Source organism: Lissotriton vulgaris, chromosome 2_1 (assembly GCF_964263255.1).
Source record: "Lissotriton vulgaris chromosome 2_1, aLisVul1.2, whole genome shotgun sequence".
NCBI classification, from domain to species: domain Eukaryota; kingdom Metazoa; phylum Chordata; class Amphibia; order Caudata; family Salamandridae; genus Lissotriton; species Lissotriton vulgaris.
Window position 1 is genome coordinate 2130276935 of NC_141687.1, and position 14358 is coordinate 2130291292.

Below are 14358 nucleotides of genomic sequence, written 5' to 3' on the forward strand. Positions count from 1 at the left end.
ATGGCTGCCGTGCACGACAAAATTGTGGCATTGGAAAAAAGGCAAGATGGCGCAGACAATGTTTATCAATAAGGATTCATTTATAACAAAATATTTTATCGCAGTGACAAATTGGCGGTCCACATTTCCTGATTTCCATCGAATCGAACGTTAACAGACGTCACGCAGCAAAAAAAATAAAAAGCTCACGCACAGCCGCTGGAAGACATGTATCAACATATATGAGCCTCCTCAGCCACCCTCATGAAACATAGGGGATTAGGATACGTCTCCCGCACCCCCTTATACCTAGTAATTTAATTAAAACGAAGCACAAAATGGCGAATTCCCGTTTCGCTACCAGTTTGCGGCCCAGTTCGCGGCCCGTGAAGCGCTTCTACCGTGAAAAATCATTTTTTTTTTTTATTTTCCCCACGGGACCCTTTAATAACCCCAACAACATTCCTAGGAGGTCAAGAGGGGTATACCTTGCCCCCTTTCATTAAATTCCCCCTTCGTTTTTCACCTCTTCTTCTCTCTCGATCCTACCGAGAGATAAGATGGCGGCCGCTCCGGACTGTCACGCAGCAAAAAAAAAAAAAGCTCACGCACAGAGCAGTTTTTAGACATGTTATCCAATGGAAGGTGGATAACATGGCTAAGAGCATTTGCTGGATAATGCATGAATATCGCTGACTTTTCAGCGATATTCATGCATTGTGGCCGATGTGCGGCGATAATTTTTGTCTCTAAACAATTAAAACGAAGCACAAAATGGCGAATTCCCGTTTCGCTACCAGTTTGCGGCCCAGTTCGCGGCCCGTGAAGCGCTTCTACCGTGAAAAATAATTTTTTTTTTATTTTCCCCACGGGACCCTTTAATAACCCCAACAACAATCCTAGGGGGTCAAGAGGGGTATACCTTGCCCCCTTTCAATAAATTCCCCCTTCGTTTTTCACCTCTTCTTCTCTCTCGATCCTACCGAGAGATAAGATGGCGGCCGCTCCGGACTGTTTAGAATGTTGACAGACACCGGAGAGCCAATCAGCTTTCTGCGCGCAAAGTTCCGTTTCGCGAAAAGTAAGCGGACCGGAGCGCAGCCCGGAGCGCTGTTACAGATATATATCTTGTTTTGAACGTTAATTTCTCAAAAACTTCTGGAGCACATATATTGAGACCTAGCAAAGGCACATCGGGCTAACAGTCCCTACAATTTTGCCAAGTTTCGTGCAAATCCATTCAGCCGTTCGAGCTAAAAGTGAGTCCAACCGCCCTATGGAAAACTCAATGTTAAAAACGCGTTTTGGGACCCCCCTTTTTTCTCAGCCCCCCCTTGACGAAACCCCCCCAAATTTTCAGGGGCTGCTCAGAAACAAAATGTGCCATTTTCCTGAAAATTTCAGCCGATTCCGTCCACAAACGCCAAAGTTATTAGACATAGAATTTTCAAAAATCCTAACTATATATACCTACTGGCGATAGCCAGTAGGTAATATATATATATATATATATATATCACGTTCACATTGCTGCTTGAACGACCCTCAACCAGGCAACGCTGATGCCGTCGGTAGCAGCAGCCGCTACCTGAATGCTGAAAGTACTGGATCCCACCAAATAGAAGGAAGCAGAGACGGCACACCAGGAAACCTTGCACAAAATCCCTTTATTGTGCACTCGTTAACCCAAGTCTTGGGTTAACGAGTGCACAATAAAGGGATTTTGTGCAAGGTTTCCTGGTGTGCCGTCTCTGCTTCCTTCTATTTGGTGGGATCCAGTACTTTCATATATATATATATATATATATATATATATATATATATATATATATATATATATATATATATATATATATATATATATATATATATATATATATATATATATTATATTATATATATATATATATATATATATATATATATATATATATATATATATATATATATATATTACCATATATATATATATATATTACCTACTGGGGATAGCCAGTAGGTATATATAGTTAGGACCTAGCTACCATAGGAAATCTGCAACATTCTATTGGGAATTACTTTGGCGCCGGTTGAGGAATTTGCGTGTAATTTTCCAACATTTAGGCCAGCTCCGCTCCGCTCCTTCCCTGGAAGTTTCGGGGGGATTCGTCATGCGGGGGCTGAGAAAAAAGGGGGATCCCAAAACGTCTTTTCCCCATGTTAATTTCATAGGACGAATAGACAAGGCTACAGCCCGAACCACTGAACGGAATTACACCAAACTTTGCAAAATTGTAGGGACTGGTACGCAGAAGTGCTTTCTCTATATTTGGTGAAAATTGCTCCAGTGGTTTTTTACGAAAATTAGGTTCAAAAACACATATATATCTATATGCGCACTTCCAGCACTTACGGGTACGCGTACCGGGGAGCGCACCCGGCGCGCCACGGAAGTGCGTGAGCGGAAAGCTGATTGGCTCTCGGGTGTCTGTCAACATTCTAAACAGTCGGAGAGTCCGTCATCTTGTGTCTACTTAGAATCGAGACACAAGAGGTGAAAATAAAAAGGGGGAAATGATTATAAGGGGGCAGGGTAGACACCCCCTGACCTCCTAGGTTATCTGAGGGCGACCTAGTAGGACCCTGTGGTGCAAAAAAACGATATTTTTTTTTAAACAAATTCGCGGGGTAAGCGCTGGGGGCGTTCCCATTTACGCTTGCTTACAGGTACGCATACCCTGAGCGTACCACGGGGAAAACCAGAACAAATATATATTTTTGGGCCTGGGGGTCCTTGTGGGACCCCCTGAGCATACATATATATATACATATGCATATTTATATTTATATACATATGTGTGTATATATCTCTATATATATATATGTGTGTTTGTGTGTGTTTGACTTTACACACATGCATGGTCCTGTGATACAGCAGTGCCAGTGTGGGAGTGGATGAGAGTGTATGTGTGCACTCACACAATGTATGTATTGTTTCCAAACCTACACAAGGACAGCCAAGTCTCACCTGGCAGACCAATTGTGGCTTCAGTAAATGGTTTGACTGAACATATGTCTATGTTTATTGATAACTATCTGTTTCCTTTTAGCATTCATCTTGTGCTAGGTAGACCGAGGCACAAAAGAAGCAGAAAAACAAACGTGTAGAATGCAAAAAGGGGGCAGGGTAGAAAGAACCTGACCCCCTAGGGCTGCTCAGGTGGTCCTACAAGGATATTAACATATTTAAACGTTATCCGCTAATAGAATTAGCATTTAAAAAACCTTGCGAATTCACTGAAAAAAACATAGGTTTCAGGCCTTATATAGTTAGGAATTAGCATTAAAAAAACGTTGCAAATTCACTGAAAAACCATAGGTTTCAGGCCTTATATAGTTAGGAATAAGCATATAAAAAAACCTTTGAAATTCACTGAAAAAACCATAGGTTTCAGGCCTTATATAGTTAGGAATTAGCATTTAAAAAAACATTGAAATGGCTCCTATATAGTTAGTTGTACTAACTATATTTCGCTCACCCGCAATCCACTGCTGATGATGGCACATATTACTATAGATCATTCATGACATGGTCAGTGACATCACTGATGACATCTCAAATGATATCACTTTGTCCGCCCACCAAACCCTCGGGAAACGAGATCGCCCGCTGAGGGTGCAGAGGTCCTGCACTCCCGATTAGTATGCGCCCGCCACATTGGCGGGCGCATGGAGCATCTGCAACATTGCGGCGTGCGGTGCAGAGAGCACCGCCCGCAGCAATGCACAGAGGCAGGTTGTACGTTTCAATGGGGAACAGCCTTTACAACGCGGGTATTACCACTCGCTACCATTACAACGCTGCTATTACAACGCAAGTCATTACAACGACTTGCGATGGAGGGCACTGTTGGATAGGGAATAGTTTAATTTTCTATTTCAACACCTTCCCTACTGTAACGTGGGCTGGAGTTGGAATTGAAAATTAAACTATTCCACTATCCAGCGCTTACAGCGCAAATAGTTATAACGACCTGCGTTGTAAGAACAGCGTTGTAATGGCACGCGTGGTAAAAGCCTGCGTTGTAATGCAATACAACCATTTCAATGCACAACGTGCAACGTTGTACATTGAAAGGGAGGTAGGTAACATAGGTATCCCCCAACCCCCGGAGTCCATGGGGGCCCGCAACGGGCCCCCGCAGACTCCGCATGCGCCATGGAGAGGCATGTTCCGGGCCACATTCTAATATGGCTGGCGGTGTCTAACACACACCGCCACCATATTGAACCCTTTACGGCAAAAAAACGGTGGAAAGTCTTTCCGTCCGCCGCGGTGCCCCCAGCTTTGTAATATGGCGGGGGGGTCTTTGCTGCAAGGATGGCGGGCGGATCGCCCCGGCCTGGCTGGCGGTGACTACCGCCGGCCCGGCGGGGGCAATCCACCCGCCATCCTAATGGGGCCCCAAGTGTCCTGCAAGGAGTCAATCAATATGGTAGGCAACACACAGTCCCAATTTGTCTGCAGCACTATGCCGTGTAGTTCACATGTGTCATTTTAGTGATCCGGGACCATGCACAGATATTGGCATTATCGAGTTCTCGGGTTACAGCTGATCCAATTGTGCAGAGATTTGAAAAAGTGTGTGAGAGGGGAGTGTAAGGGCCTAGGGTGTAGGTAATCTTACCAGAACACTACTCAGTAATGCTGCAAAGTCAACAACATATTGTGCAAAACTATGGTTGCGAAGATAGAGCATCTGCTCTTATATTTCCATTTAAAGCACTGCTGTAATATCATGCAATGTCAGCTCTGAGGATGATTTATGCAGATAAAGAGTCTAGGTTGGCAGTACTTGATGCAAGGTGGTGGCAAATGGGTGGGGCCGAAGCAAGAGAAATGGAGGGCAGGGGTGAACAAGGGTTCTGGTGGAAGGGTAAAGAAGAATAGCTAAAAAAATATTACCCTAATCGCAGTGTGATCAGCGGAGCAACAGCACTCAAGCTGAAGCAATCAGTACATGGTCCATGCTCCAGCCAGAATAGGAAGTGAAGCTGAGATGCACTGCCAATTAGATGGTAGCAAATACCAGTGGCAATGAAACCAACAAATGGTAAGCAATTGTTGAGCTGCAAGCCTCTTATTGTATAAATATATTGCGCAATTGAGTGCGCATACAGCACATGTGCTATTTCAAGCAAGACCTAATAAATGATGGAAGTAATGCTTGAATTGATTAATAGTGTTCTTGTGCACATATTTGCATTTTTGAACATTTTTACCACTGAAAACATGCCTTTGATTAGGCATAGTTCCATACATGAAACAAGAACCATGGATGGGGGTATACTTTAAACTGAAATAAATACATTCACCATAAGACTCTGTAAGGGATGTATCCATAATAGAAATTCTGTGCTTACAGCTGGCACTGATTGTCCTGTTTTTCTAACCAAACTATTGAATGTGCACCGCAATCAATATTCAGTAAGCGGTGTGTTGCTTTTAATAGCTGCAAATAATGTGTTTCATTCTAGCAAAATGCCAATGTTTGAATGCAGTTACATTGGATGCCAAGTGGCTCAGGGCGCACAGCTTAATTACTGACATGTTCCTTTATAAATTCAATGACTCTGTTGGTTTGAAACCATGGAGTACATCACACGAGTTTCTGTACAGAGTCAAGAAAGAACAGTATTTTTCTTTCCTCTTCGCTTACCAAGGGATATCTTTTCTCCCGAGTCAGCTGGAAGCAGAAAGACCAGGAGGGCCAATGCTGAAATGAGCACACAGGGGATGAGAAGGTTGAGTCCATAGTATAACGTCCTCCGCCTCATGATCACGGTGAATGTCACATCGAGGTATGGCTCTTTACAGCACTCATAGAAATTTTCACTCCGCTTCCCAGTTACCCCTGTGTTGAAACAATAAGAATTACAAAAATGGACGCCATACAAAATAAAAAATTAAACACATTTGTTTACTAATATTACAATACAATAGTTAACAATGTTTAAGAGCTAAAAAGTACACGGAGAGAAAGGAAATACAGCAGCTCTGTAGACAATGGCCTTCTTTCTTTGTTAAAAGCATATTAGTCACTATCCACGCTGTGGCCATGCCCAACAGAATTCTACTTATCCTCTCTCTTTACCTCATCTTCTCAACCTAATTTCTCTGTGTTCCTCATTTATGTACCTCACATCGGGCTCACTCTATCATTTCTCTACTGCACCTCTTATTTCTCTCTCACAACTTACCTCTCAATTCACCTTACAATTCTTTCACTGCCTCACTACTCTGCCTCCTCTGCCTCTTTTTACCGCTGTTCCCTCAACCTTACCCGAGTCACCACCTTACTCCTTGTTTTCTTTTTCTCGACCTCTTTCCTATATGATGACCTTCTTTCACATCCCTTTTCCCGTCCTTCTCTATTTCAACTTTCTCTCGACCTCTCTCTATTAACAAAACTCTCTACCTCACATCTCTGTCTCTACCTCACATCTCTATAGCCCACTGGCTTTCCCTGGCTCACCCACTGCATCAACCTGGCTCTCTATTTAACGTCTTTTCACACTACTCAACTCTCTTTCTCTAACTTTCACACCTTTCTAACTTCCTCTCGTAGCTTTCTATATCTGACCCCTCTTCTAATTGTGCCACACACTCTATTTCATATGCCTCCCTACCTTGCATCTTTCTATAGTTATGTCACTACCTAAACTCTCTACTTCTTTTTGCATATATGTCCCTGTAAGTCACCTTCATTTTACCTTACCCCTCTCTCTCTTCCAACTCCTCTTTATACCACACCCCATACCTGTATTTCCTTCTCGCTCTGCCTAGTTCATTCAAAACCTTCTGTATACCTTTCTGTCTCTACCTACCTGTTAATCTTTTTTACCTATTTATTTATCTTTCATTTTAGCTACTTCAGCTTTCTCTCTTTACCTTACATCTCTCCCTATTCCATGTAACTTTCTGATCTGTATCTGCTTTTTCCTTCAACTTTATAACTGCCCCAATACTGTTATTTACCTCTCCTACACACTTACATTTCTCTTAGTAAACAAAGTTGGTGGTTACTGTTTAGCCAGGGAAGTGTAAACAGAGAATGAGGAGACAAGGGGCAAGTCTGTAGAAGAGAATTATGGTGAACACTATCAAATCAGTGCTTGGATTTCAACGGTGAGAATGCCAGTTGTGAAGGAGGATTCATGTGTGTATATTTAGCTGCATCTTCAAGTGCTATTTACATATTTCCCTTTGAAATATTATAGACTAGTTCACTAAACATCCACAGTTTTATCTTTACCATATCTTTCTAACAACAATAGACTTGTTAGACACAGAGTTACCCATACAAATTATGCTATGAATACTTTTTCACATCTTCTTTTGGTAATATTTGGCTGGTAGGTGCTGGGCAGCTTTAGCTGTTAACTGTTTTTAAATTCATTCAATTCTAAATGTTTAACATATAATTTAATGTTGCATGGCATTAGGAGTGCTAGAATTAGCTAAGAATGAGTCAATTGAAAGTTTTTCCGAACAGGCAGGGTCATCATATGTCTTGCTCAGGGTCCCAAAACTCCTTACGTTGGCACTGCTTATCACCCCTGTGAGAAAACAGGGCTTTTTGCAGATGGCCTCCACTTTTTGCCCCATTTCGACTATAAGATCCTGGATTTCTGGCTCTGATTGCTCCCTGGGCTCTGCTGTCCAGGCCTAGGGCCAGTGCTCTGTTTAAAAGGTACATGGTAATTAGGTGTAATTACAATTAGTCCTAACAACCTACCTGTATGTTCCTAGTATATGGTAGGGCATGTAGGTTTAGAGGAGAGGCCCTGTGGATTTAATGTACATACTTTTGCACTGCTGTGGTGCCTGCTGTCATTTTACAGCCAGCCCTGACCTGCATGGTGCTTTTAAAATTAAACTGTGTACACATTCGACTTCGGAATTAAAGGTACTTTCAAAGTTGTATAGTACTTTATTTATACATATAAGTCGCCCCCGAGGTTTGCCTTAGGTGACCCAAGGCTAGGGTGCCATGTTAAAATAAGCAGGGACAAACTGTCAACTTTATTTTTCCCCATTGTAGTACATTATCCCCATTGGCTTATATGAGAAGGATCTATTGATCAATAAAAAAAGTCTATCTTTTGACAGGAGTGAGCTAAAATAATGATAATTCAAAGTGTCAAATTAATAGTTGCAATGAATTTGACAACTTGCCAAGATTGGTTGTATTAGAATTATTGTAAGAAAGAAGTTATAGAACTGCTTTCCAAAAGTTACCCAATTCAGTTCTGTAGCAGACTCTTCTGTTCGACTAGCCTTTGAAAGGCAGAGCCAAGCTGCCTTAATGAAGTGTAAAACTGCCTGAACTGAAACAAAGGAGACATCCAGTGGTAGGAGATCTGCTGCCTGCAGATGCCAGTAAAGGAAGGGAGCTGACAATTCAAAAGGATCTTCAAAGGAAAAACGACAGTAAGGACAGGAAGCAGCCCCCCCCGCCCCCCACTTCATGCATTCCTAGCCAGATAGGAACCCCTGTAATTAAATTAGGAGTAGGACTGGAAGGGGAGTACAGGGACAAGTTAGCTATACCTATGGGTTGATTTAACCAGACCAGATTTTCTCCATTTCAATTTTTGTAGAACAATGCTTTCTGGGACAAAAATGTTGTCATCACAGAGGGTGTCACCCTGCACCCCATTAGTCAGGAGGGGCACTGCTTGCCAGCCCAGAAACCTGGTTAATATGGGAAAACTGCAGAGCAACTCAGATCTCTGCCTGGAAATTGAGCACATAAGGACTGCACCTGCCACACTCTTTGGGCTACACAAAAGAGTAGCTGGGTTTCGAAAGAATTAAGGAATGGACTACCTGAAAGCAACAGATACAAAAGTGCTTCAAGAAGTCATCCTAATCAACTCCATCAAGATGAGTCCAGCTGACCAGATTCACCTGGATCAGGTGCATTGTGGGACTTGTAGTCCCAAAGAGGCAAATCAGAGCTTCTTGACCCTTGGCTGGTGTTGTGAACCCTCAAAGACCCAAAGGAAACATCTGGAGAAGAAGACTGCCCTGCACTGGCTTGGACTGCACAAGAGAGGACTGCACTAATAAGGACTGCACCTGCTACGCTCACAAGGCTTCACAACAAAAGGACTTTGCTTGTCTTAAAGGATACGTAGTGGACTTCCTGATCAGCAACAGGTAGAAAAGTGCTGAAAGGGCTACCTGCAACATCAACAAGAAAAACTTAAGCTGACAAGCTTCACCTGGATTTTACTTGGATTGACAAGATGCATTGTGGGGGTTGAGGTCCCTGACCCCAAGAGGCAAACCAGAGCTTCTGACCCCTTGGCTTGTGCTGTGCACAACATTTTGTCTGCATCAAGAAATACTTCAAAAAGTTGGGAAAACCAAGGTGTTGTAATTGGCACTTTTTGCAGGGTTATCCCCAAACATTTTGCTTCTTCCTCCTATTTCGAGGCTGTCTGCGCACTCGTGCTGGGAAGCTGGGCCAGCGTGGACCAAACTGGTGTGGACTAAGCACAGACACTCTCTACCTGAGAGGGCAAAGGATTTTGAACTATAAAAAGTGGGGCCCCAAACCCCTAAACTTCAGAACGCACTGGAATCAAGGAACCTGTCAAGAAGAAGTGTTGGAAGAACTGCCAGGAGGAATACTGCCCATTGCAGTGTTGTTGCTTTGTTGGGTTGGCCTGCAGTTGCTGCTTCTGCCTTGGGCAGTGAAAGGACTGGAATGTACTTTCTTCACAGGGACTGCACAGACTTCTTCAACCTCTGGGTACCGGTTCTGGAACCTCTGTTTTAGCTGCCACAGAGAGGGGAACCGCAACCGACTCCATCACTGTGTAGTGCTTTATGTACAATACAAAGAGATTTGAATATAATCCTCTCTTTGATAGGCAGCTAATTAAGATCTCTCAGGGCATTTGTGGCAGAGGAATATCGGGGGCTCTTGCTTCTTTAGTAGGAAGCTGGGTGCTCCTAGTAACAGGGCATTACAATAATCCAACCTGCTTAATACAACACCTCTAGAAATCAGTGATCTGGCTTTGAGGTCAAGCAGTGAGTATAACTTTCTGAGGGCACGAGTTAATGCAAAAGAGATCCCAGCGATTCTGTTCACATGTTTTCCATAGTGAGACCTTTGTTCATAACTACCCCTACGTTTCGTAGCACAGTTGAGTTGCTCAAAAGAATATCTGTGGGCAAAGGCCAGAAAATAGGGGATAAGGATACAGGAACTTTATTAGATGGACAACCGAGAAGCTCTGTTTTACTTCCATCCATCTTAAGTGAGTTTGCATTCATCTAGTCAGATATATCCAAGATGCATCCCTGAAAGTTGCACTGAAAGTCACCCTGCTCTTCTTTTAGTAAAAAAATCAGCTGGGTATTGTACCCATAATTCATCAACTTCATCTTGTGGGACTTAATAAGAGAGATTAAGTGTTTAATATAAATGTTGAATACAATTGGGCTGAGGGAAAAGCCCTGGAGGACGCCATTTGAGGATTTTCTAAATGTAGATAAAAATGGGGGAATAGAGACAGCCTGATAGCAGCCAAGCAGATAGGATCTTAGCCAGTTTAACACCAGGCCGCCAACACCGACTGACATAAGTCTAGACAGAAAAGTGCGATGGTTCACTGTGTCAAATGCTGCTGACAAATCAAGGAGAACCAGAACAACAGATTGTCCGTTGTCTGTTATCCTCCATAATTCATCGGTAGCGCAAATCAGAGGAGTCTCGGTTCCATGACGGAAGCCAAATTGCTCTTCCTCTAACCATGCATTGTCCTCTAGATATAATAGATATAGACTATAATGATCCTGAATCATATCTCAGAACTCCTAGCCTTTTTCAGAGGTCTTCAGCACTGTAGTTACACTTGCTCTATGAAAGTATTAATCCATACATAAAATATACCACGTCAAAGTGTGCAAATATGGGATGCATGGTGCACACCTAACTATCCATCCTAGTTAAAAGATAGCAGAAAAGAGAGTGCTATTTTAAAAGAAAGAGCTGCTTCTGCTTGCAGAAGCTAGAGATCCTCGAGAGTGGTGCAGAAGCCCCCAGCAATTGATGCTGAATCATGAAGAGAACACTATGAAAGAAAGCAGCTGGTGTGCACTCAAAGAACTAGTCTTATCAAGTATACTATTTAACAATTTAATTAGTCAATCATCAACAAGGTGCGTGCTCCAGGTAAAAAGGCCCTGCTAGACCCTTGCTACTAACAGTGAAAAAAAATATCCAGATGGATATCTGGAGAACCTAGTGCACTGCTCAACACAAAGACTGTAAAGACCTGTGTACAATATTCAACTTAAATACAATACATTTCATACATATTTACAAAGTAATCAACAATTTCATGACAGCTGGTAATAAAGAAGTCTTCAAACGAAGTATTGATGCTTGGTTGTTTTAATTGTTCATGGGAATTTGTTGGCTGTCACAAAATCCACGATTATGGCATCATCGAATCAACTTAATACATTCCCAATGCATTTCGGGCACATCATGCCCTTCATCAGGGGAATCTGCAGAGATTAGTACAATGTATTAATACAAATATACTAAGGGGAAGCGTATATACATGTGCTTACTCATGGGGTTAGGCTTATACTCAACTAGAGTGTCACCAAATTAATCAGTCTCGATACCAAAGTACCAAAAACAATAGTGGTGATGAAAGAGATGTGATGGCGAAAAAAATGGAAGTGAAGAAGATGGTGGTGAAACGTGAAACATCTAAACATAAACAAAGAAGAAACAGAGAACATGCCCAAGTCCTCATGACACCTACACATGCACTGAATCAAATGGGTGAGTGATACCAGGTGACTTGGACCAGTAGGTGCTCAAGCGCGTGTAAAGACATTGAGCTAGAAGACTGAAGGATAATCCTTACTTGGATGGGTAGCATCTGGCAGCCTCCGACCGCAATGTATAGCCCAGGCCGAGGGCCCTGGCGGGCTGAAAATGTGGGCGTGCTACGAACTTAAGCTGGAGTGACTGTAACGAAGGAGCTAAATGGTGTGTAGATAAGGGGGCTAGCTGCACCAGTACTACAGTTGTGGAGGAATGTAAAGCAGCGGGACTTACCCGCCTGAATTTCACAAAACAGCTGAAGGTTCGATGGGAAAAGCAGTGTCTATTACAAACAATCTAAAAATAGAAGCACGTGAATTAGACTGTTGTTTTTCTGTGGTGCGATTCTGCAACAAGGCCGTGAAACTGCCTGCAATGTAATCAAACTCACCGGCACGATTATTAATGGCTCAAGAAGGATATCCACCGCTAAGTGATAACGGGACAACACCATTCGAAACACGCTGAGAAGCGCCGGCACTGCAGGCTGGCGTTTTAAAGTGTGTGCATCAAGGATTAAGAGAAATTGTACTATGCGGCTAAAGTGTGTCGGCCATCTTAGAAAGGGAAAATGTGTGAAATAACCACAACAGTAAAAGAAAGAAGGCAACCATCCACGAAAGGCGACAAGTGTGGCACTTGGTAAAAAGTCTGTTTAAAAGCAAGGTGTTTAGGGGCCTATCCTGCAACAAGTGCAAAAATGTGCATAGGTTATTGAAAATACAGACAACTCGAACTGGCAGTGGCATCAAGTATAACATGTCAGTGAACACTATGAATTATTCATAAAACAGATGCCAATAAGATTGTGAGTTCAAGTAATGTTACAGTTGAATATTGTACACAGGTCCTTACACTCTTTGGAGAATCATTCCAGAACCTCCCAAAATAATTTATTGACAGTGCAATGGGCACAGATGCAAAGATTGCATTGATCATCTATGTCAAAGGCTAGATTTGTAACAGAAGTTGAGCAAGTTTGAGCAGAGCTTGCCATCCAAAAGTAGTTAAGTCTCTGTACATTTTGGGCAGTGAATAAATGAGATAATTGTGCTCACTGGCATAGTTGCTTCCTGCATTCAAAGACATTACAATTGTGCCTTTGCATCTATCAACACAGGACAATGCATCTAAAAAAATCATGTGTCCTTGTGCCAGTTTCCCCTACGTCAGTTCTCCTATCCAGCTTTCCCCGCAGTCTGCTACGCCCTGCTTCCTGTCTACTTGCTGCCCTCTGTTTGTGCCTCCTATGCTTATTTCTTGCTCTGTTTTGCCTTTTCTGCTAATTTTCCGCCCTCTGTTTGGCTTTCTGTTTGTATTTCTGCCCTCTGTTTTGCCTTTTCTACTTGTTTTTCTGTCCTACGTTTTGCCTTTTCTGCTCTGATTTGATGTTTCTGTTTGTTTTTCTGCCCTCTGTTTTGCCTTTTTCTGCCCTCTGTTTAGCATTTTCTGCTCATTGTTCTGCCCTCTGTTTTGCTCTCTTCTGCTCTGTTTTGCCTTTGCTACTCATTTTTGTGCCCTCTGTTTTGCCCTTTCTGCTCATTTTTCTGCCATCTGTTTTGCCTTTTTCTGCTCGCTCCGTCCATGCAAATGCTCATTAATTGATGAGGCATGATTAAAAATCAGAAAATATGTTCCTGCCTAAGCATTATCAGATTGGTTTCCCCACCAAGCATAACATATAGAAGCAGAGATGGGTTACAGTAGATAACAAGGATATGTTTTAAGAAGCATTTATGAGGATATCAAATGGACAGCAAGAATAAAACACTAGTTGTCTGCAATGTCTCTCAGAACGCTGAGGTGAAAAACATCCCCAATATTCATATTTTAACAAGTGTTGGACTTGGCCCTTGCTGCAGGGTCATCCTGTTTTCTGAACCTCTTTTTGTTGGTGTTTAGGACCCTGTGCAGTTACTCAATGTTGACTAGTGTTAAAGTGCTTGTGTTCTCTTCTTAAAAAGTGGTAGAACTGGCTTGCACCCACCTGACCTATTTAATTAACTTGCCAGTCCCTAGTAAAATAGTACTATCTGTGCCCAGGGTCTGTAAATTAAATTCTACTAATGGGCCTGCAGCACTGATTGTGCCACCCACTTAAGTAGCCCTTTAAACATTTCTCTGGCATGCTATTGCAGTCTGTGAGTGCAGTTTTAAAATAAACCCTTTGCCAGACCCAAAACCTCCTTTTTAATACATATAAGTCAACCCTAGGGTAGGCCCTGAACAGCCCAGGGTCCAGGGGTGCAGTGTACTTTAAATATAGGACATGTACTTTTATAGTCTTACAGGTCCTGGTACTGAAAAACTTCTAAATTCGTATTTCAGTACTGAAAGGCCTACCTCTCCCATAGGATAACATTGGAATTACATTATTAAATTTAATAAGCAGCAGTTTCCAATTAGGAGAAGATAGTTCGAGTTTGGTGTCTAAAGAAATATAACTAAAAACCCTCTTTAATGGTAAATTTTTTAT

At 42.4% G+C, this 14358-nt stretch overlaps 1 protein-coding gene across 1 annotated transcript in view; it reads right to left on the reverse strand.

The window, feature by feature from the left end:
- CHRNA7 (cholinergic receptor nicotinic alpha 7 subunit) overlaps positions 1 to 14358 on the reverse strand; it is a 583962-nt gene that overhangs the window by 75178 nt on the left and 494426 nt on the right. The window contains exon 7 of the mRNA XM_086959023.1: positions 5679 to 5873. Coding sequence (XP_086815149.1) covers positions 5679 to 5873 — 195 coding nt within the window. The remainder of the gene's footprint in view (positions 1 to 5678; positions 5874 to 14358) is intronic.